Source organism: Silene latifolia, chromosome 7 (assembly GCF_048544455.1).
Source record: "Silene latifolia isolate original U9 population chromosome 7, ASM4854445v1, whole genome shotgun sequence".
Taxonomy (NCBI): Eukaryota; Viridiplantae; Streptophyta; class Magnoliopsida; order Caryophyllales; family Caryophyllaceae; genus Silene; species Silene latifolia.
In genome coordinates, this window is record NC_133532.1 from 84,159,022 (window position 1) to 84,165,411 (window position 6,390).

At 42.4% G+C, this 6,390-nt stretch overlaps 1 protein-coding gene across 1 annotated transcript; it reads left to right on the top strand.

The window, feature by feature from the left end:
• Positions 1–944: 944 nt before the first annotated feature.
• Positions 945–2,303, top strand: LOC141590308 (uncharacterized). The gene is made up of 3 exons (XM_074410906.1): positions 945–1,512; positions 1,570–1,807; positions 1,898–2,303. The coding sequence occupies exons 1-3, from the start codon at positions 945–947 to the stop codon at positions 2,301–2,303; spliced, it is 1,212 nt and encodes a 403-aa protein (XP_074267007.1).
• The last annotated feature ends 4,087 nt before the right edge of the window (positions 2,304–6,390 follow it).

Here is a 6,390-nt window from a genome sequence, read left to right on the forward strand (position 1 = left end):
TGGTGGGGATTGGCTGCGGTCCCCCACTGGCGGCGTGGAATACCTGTTGTGATGGGTAGTCTGGCAGGGCTACACACTTCGGTGTGTAGACGGTTACTGTGTGAGATCGGGAGACCGGAGATGGTGGATGATCAGCGGGTTACTTATCATATTTGTCTTATTTTGATTGTTCAGTAACTGACCCCGTGTTATGTTTTCAAAACTGTGGTGATCCATTCGGGGATGGTGAGCAGTTGGCTTAGCAGGTACAGTTGGTTGTTGCTATTGGGCATGGAGGGAATCGAGTCACCACGCTACCGGCATAGGTGTTCAGACGTATGAGTTCTTTAGCAGTCATAGTTATCACTTGTATTCAGTTTTGTACCGTGGTTGTAAAGTGTTAAGTAATTAATTATAAATGTTCTTTTATTGTCTATTTGATCTACTACCTCGGGTGACCGAGATGGTGACACCTTCATACACTGGGATGGTCCTTGGTAAGGCATCCTGGTGTGCGGGGGTGTTACAGTGGCCCAGTCCGTGGTTGAAATCCAACAATTGAAAGAATATGAATCAGCCTTGAAACAGAAATTGGAAAAATCCAAAGGATCAAGCTCCAAGATCCAGCCACGAACTCCATTGTCATCAATTACTAAACACTTTGATTTCTCAAACTTTGGAAGTCCAAATGGTGCCAAGAAAGTAATCAACATTGATGATGATGACATTCCCAAAGATGACAACGAGAAGCCTGACAAAACAAGAGCAGCCGGCATGATGGCAATAGTCCAGGAGATCAAGAAACTCAATGAAAATTTCGAAAAAATACCTGGAGTCCCTGCCAGCATGGAAGAAGCTGCCCCAGAGAGTTATGCTGACTCACCCTTCATAGACGAGATAGTCAGAGTAGAACCTATGATGGAACCTTGGATCCGAAGAATCATGTGGCCTTCTACAAACAAAAAATGTTGGCTGCATCTATCCCCAGTGAGTTTAGACAGGTTTGCATGTGCAAAGGATTCGAAACCACCCGGACTGGTCCTGCACTGCAATGGTACATTAAACTGCCAAATAGAAGCATCAAGTCCTTTGCTGACTTGGTCAATACATTCAATCAACAGTTCGCTAATAGCAGGGAATTGAAAAAAGGTTCCAGTGACCTATATAGGATTACTCAGATAAAAGATGAGAGCCTCAGAAGCTTCCTTGCTAGGTTCAACAAGGAAAAAGTATCAATACCCAGGTGTGACATCGGCACAGCAGTGGAAGCATTCAGGCAGGGATTGCTACCCAACAACAATATTTATGTGGAATTAACCAAGTATCCCTGTCACTCCTTCGAGGACGTTCAGGCAAAGACGCTTGCCTATATCAGACTAGAGGAAGACAAGAGTTACAAGTTTGGAGGGTCATGCAACTCAAAAGACTATGATAAGCCAAACAGAAAAAGTGGCGGCATAAGCAACAACTACAGGAGTGGTCCATATACCAGGCCTGATCAATCAGAAGTCAACCTGACACAAGAACAACAAGGTAAGACTAAAATTCATCCACCTATATCTGAACATAACTTCTGTGTTGACATTGCAGGATTGATCAAACGGTTGGACAACATGGGTCCAGTAGTCAAGTGGCCCAGGAAGTCAGACAACCCAAACCCAAGGAAGGATCACACTAAATGGTGCGAGTTTCACATGGATATGGGACACACAACAGAAGACTGCTTTACCCTCAGAAAGGAAGTAGCTTACCTGTTGAAAGTTGGATACCTCAAAGACCTGATCAAAGCCAAAGGCAGGATTGAAGAAACCGGCAAAAACAACCAGGAGTAGAAGCAGGAACGCAATCTCCCTCCACCACCTCCACTCTACGAAGTGAAATTTATAAATGGTGGATCAGAGATTTATGGCCTGACCAGTTCAGCAGCAAAGAAAATAGCCAGGACGCCTCAAACTAAGTCACCTAGCAAGCCTGACAACATACCACCCATCACATTCAGTGACTGCGACTTGGTAGGTGTCCCTGACATTCATCACGATGGCCTGGTAATATCCATGCAAATTGGAACCGCCAATGTAAGGAGGATCTTAGTAGATGGTGGTAGCTCGATGAACCTGATCATGCTGGACGTGCATAAAGCCATGAAGATCAAAGAGGATCAAATCACCAAGAAATCCAGTGTCTTGGTAGGGTTCAGTGGCGAAACAAAGAATACATTGGGAGAGATCTACCTTCCTACTTACATTGAAGGCGTTGCATTCTACGAAAGGTTTGGAGTTCTGGACTGCTTGTCTTCTTACAACGTCATCCTAGGCAGACCTTAGATTCATAATGTCAAGGATGTCCCCTCAACCTATCACCAGTTCATCAAGATACCAATAGATTGAAGAGTAGCAACTATTAAAGGTGAACATAAGTCAGCCCAAGAATGCTACACCGAGGCCCTAAAGCCTTCTAAGGCAGGTAAGTCCCTCGCGTAGCAATTACCATACCCTGTCAAGAGCACTTATGTGGCGCCACCCAAGATGGAAACAGACCAGGTAATCCTCAACCCTGAATACCCTGACAGGTATGTTCTAGTTGGCTCTGATGCCTCTGATTCGGTCAGGACAGGATTAGTAAGTTTTCTTAAAAATAAATCTTCATGTTTTGCTTGGTCTCACTTTGATATGACTGGAATTAGTGCTGATGTTATTACTCATAAGCTTAATATTGACACATCTTTCAAGCCTGTGCAACAGAAAAGACGAAAATTTTCACCAGAACAAGGAGGAAGTAGACAAACTCCTTGACATGGGTATGATCAAAGAAGTAATGTACCCTGAGTGGCTGGAAAACGTAGTGGTCGTGTAGAAAAAGAATGACAAATGGAGAGTCTGTGTAGATTACACTGACTTAAACAAGGCCTGCCCAAAAGATCCATTCCCTCTGCTACACATTAGTGCTATGGTAGATGCAACAGCAGGGCATGAAATGCTGACATTCATGGACGCTTCCAGTGGATTCAATCAGATAAAGATGTACCCTAGTGGCCAGGAAAGTATTGCATTCATTACTGACCGGGGCATATACTACTACACTGCCATGCCATTCGGTCTAAAGAATGCAGGGGCAACATACCAGCGCCTGGTCAACATAATGTTCAAGGAACAGATACGGGACACTATGGAGGTCTATATTGACGACATGGTAGTGAAGTCCAAAAATGCACAAGACCATGTGAAGCACTTGGAACAAGAATTTCAAATCCTGGAAAAATACAACATGAAGCTCAACCCTGCAAAATGCCACTTCGGAGTTTCTACAGGGAAGTTCCTAGGTTATATGGTGACCAAAAGAGGCATAGAAGCCAGCCCGGAATAGATCAAGGCCATTCTAGAGTTACAATCACCCAAATCTGTCAAAGACATTCAAAAATCGGCAGGAAGAGTAGCAGCCCTGAATAGGTTCATATCTAGATCATCTGAAAGGTGCAAAACTTTTTACAACCTACTCAGAAAAAACAAGCAGTTCCAATGGACCTCTGAACATGAAGAAGCCTTTCAAGATTTAAAATTATATCTCTCATCTCCACCTTTACTGGCAAGCCAGAAAAGGAGGAACCCCTGTCGATATACCTCTCCGTCAGTGAAACCGCGGTAAGTGCATTCTTGGTAAAGGAACTAGAAGGCCAACAACACCCTGTCTACTATATAAGTAAAAGCCTACTAGATGCAGAAATGAGGTATGGTTTACTTGAAAAGTATGTTTTAGCTTTGATCATGTCATGTGGCAAGTTGCATCCTTATTTTGAATCTCACCCCATAATAGTTAAGACCAAACTACCCATAAAAGCTGCCCTACGCAAGCCTGAACTATCAGGCAGGATGGCCAAATTGTCAGTCCAGCTTAGCACCTATGATATCATCTTTGAACCCAGGACATCAATCAAATCACAAGCCTTAGCAGATTTTGTGGTTGATTTCAGCCCTAACCTAGAATCAGACTTGACCAAAGAAGTTAACCAGTTGGAAAATAAAACCCCTGACGAGCAGTGGACCCTGTTGACTGATGGCGCCTCCAACGTAAGAGATACAGGGTTAGGATTAGTGCTAAAATTGCCACAAGGGGACACTATAGCCCAGGCTGTGAGTTGTGAATTCAAAGCTACTAACAACGAGGCTGATTATAAAGCCTTCATAGCAGGACTCAAGGTAAGTCTAGACCTCGGTGTTCAAAACTTAAAGGTAAAAACTGATTCACTTCTAATTGCAAATCAAATAAAAGGAATTTATACAACAAAGGATGAAAAAATGATTTTATATTTGGAACATGCAAAAAAAACTTTGCGATAAATTCGTTTCATTTGACATTGAGCAAATACCAAGGGACCTGAATACCCAGGCTGATGCTCTAGCCAGCCTTGGCTCGAATTTCACTCCTGCTATTTTTGATTAAATACCTATTGTTCATATACTTGAACCCGCTATCAACAAACCCGAACAAGTTAGTCCTGTCAACACTGACAATGACTCCTGGACCAAACCTTACTATGACTGGTTCCTGCGAGGCATACTACCTCAGGGCAGGCACGAAGCCAGAGCATTCAAAATCAGGGCGTCTTCTTATTCCATCATCAATAACACTCTGTTTAAAAGATCTCAGACTAGACCATATCTAAGGTGCCTCGAACCGCATGAAGCCAAACAAGTACTTCAAGAAATTCATGAAAGATATTGTGGCAACCATAAAGGAGGAAGAAGCCTGGCACGCAAAGTACTCAAGACTGGCTATTACTGGCCTACTCTGAGGGCTGACTGTCTAGACTATTCTGCAAAATGTGAAGCCTGCCAAATACATGCCCCGATTATTCATCAGCCATCAGAAAAGCTACATTCAATTTCTGCACACTGGCCATTTATGAAGTGGGGCATGGATATAGTAGGAAAACGCCCAGTAGCACCAGGCCAAAAAGTGTTCATGTTAGCCATGACTGACTACTTCCCCAATGGATTGAAGCGGACTCTTTCGGGCGGGTTACTGAGAAGGAAGTAATATCTTTCATCAGGACAAATATCATATGCAAGTATGGAGTCTCTTCAGAAATAGTTTGCGATAATGGCACCCAGTTCGTTGGGAAAAGAACGAAGGCTTTCTGTGACGAATGAAATATCAACCTGGTGACTTCAAGCCCTGGCTACCCAAAAGCCAATGGTCAGGCTGAATCAAGCAACAAGGTAGTCATTAACTACCTAAAGAAGAAGCTAAAAAGTAAACGAGGTAGATGGGCTAAAGAACTTTCATTAGTACTCTGGAAAGACAGGACAACTCCAAAGATATCAACAGGCCATACACCATATTCTATGGTGTATGGTTGTGAAGCATTCATCCCCGCAGAAGTGCACGTGCCAACCTCAAGATATAGCCTGAACAACATTGAGGCAAATACCGACCTAATGCAAGACAACTTAGTCCTGATAGAAGAACTTAGAGACTCTGCTAAAATCAGGATGGCCTCATATCAACAAACAGTAGCTAAAAGTTATAACAAGAATGTCAAAATCAGAGTTTTCAGAGAAGGAGACCTTGTTCTACGAAATGTATTCCTAAACAAAAAAGAAAAATCAGCAGGCAAATTAGCCCCTTTATTGGAAGGTCCATACTTAATTGACTCAATCGTTGGACAAGGAGCATACATGCTACAAACCTTAGAAGGATAAATGATCCCAAGGTCCTGGAATGTAACTCATTTGAAACTATTTCATATATGATTCTTGGAATAAAAACACCTATGCCCTGTCCTAATAAGGTAAAATTCAAATTCAAACTTATAAACTATGTGATTCTTGCTTTGCCTGATAAAATTTCCTGCCTTATATGATCAATATGTAAATCCTACGTGCACCCTGGATGAAAACTTATACGTTTAAACTTGCTTTTACATACTTTAATATAAATTTGAATCCTGAAAATATTATACATGAATTATTGTTGCATGATAAAATATTCAGGATTGAGGGCTACACTGTTATAACTGTACTCTTTAAAGTACCTTTCAAAATTTTCTGCACCCTGTCATGCCCAAATGAAGGTTGGTAACCCACACCAGATACGGTAAATACAGGCATGATTATTGCCCAACACAGGTATTTACTGCACACCTCTACAATGGCTGGACGCAGCACTGGACATGTAAGAAGGTGAGAGACCCTGACGACCGTCCAAATGTCCTCCCGACAGGCCGAATACCAAGCCCTCCAGCCAGGCAGGGGACATAAGCCCTTCAGTCAGGCCGGATCCCACCTACTTTAGTCATAACAGAAAAACTGTATATGATTAAAGGAACAAAACACCAAATAAAAACATATGGCAGGTTAACAGGTGGAAGAATTATGTGACAAGCTAACATGTTAAAAAATATTTTTAACAGGT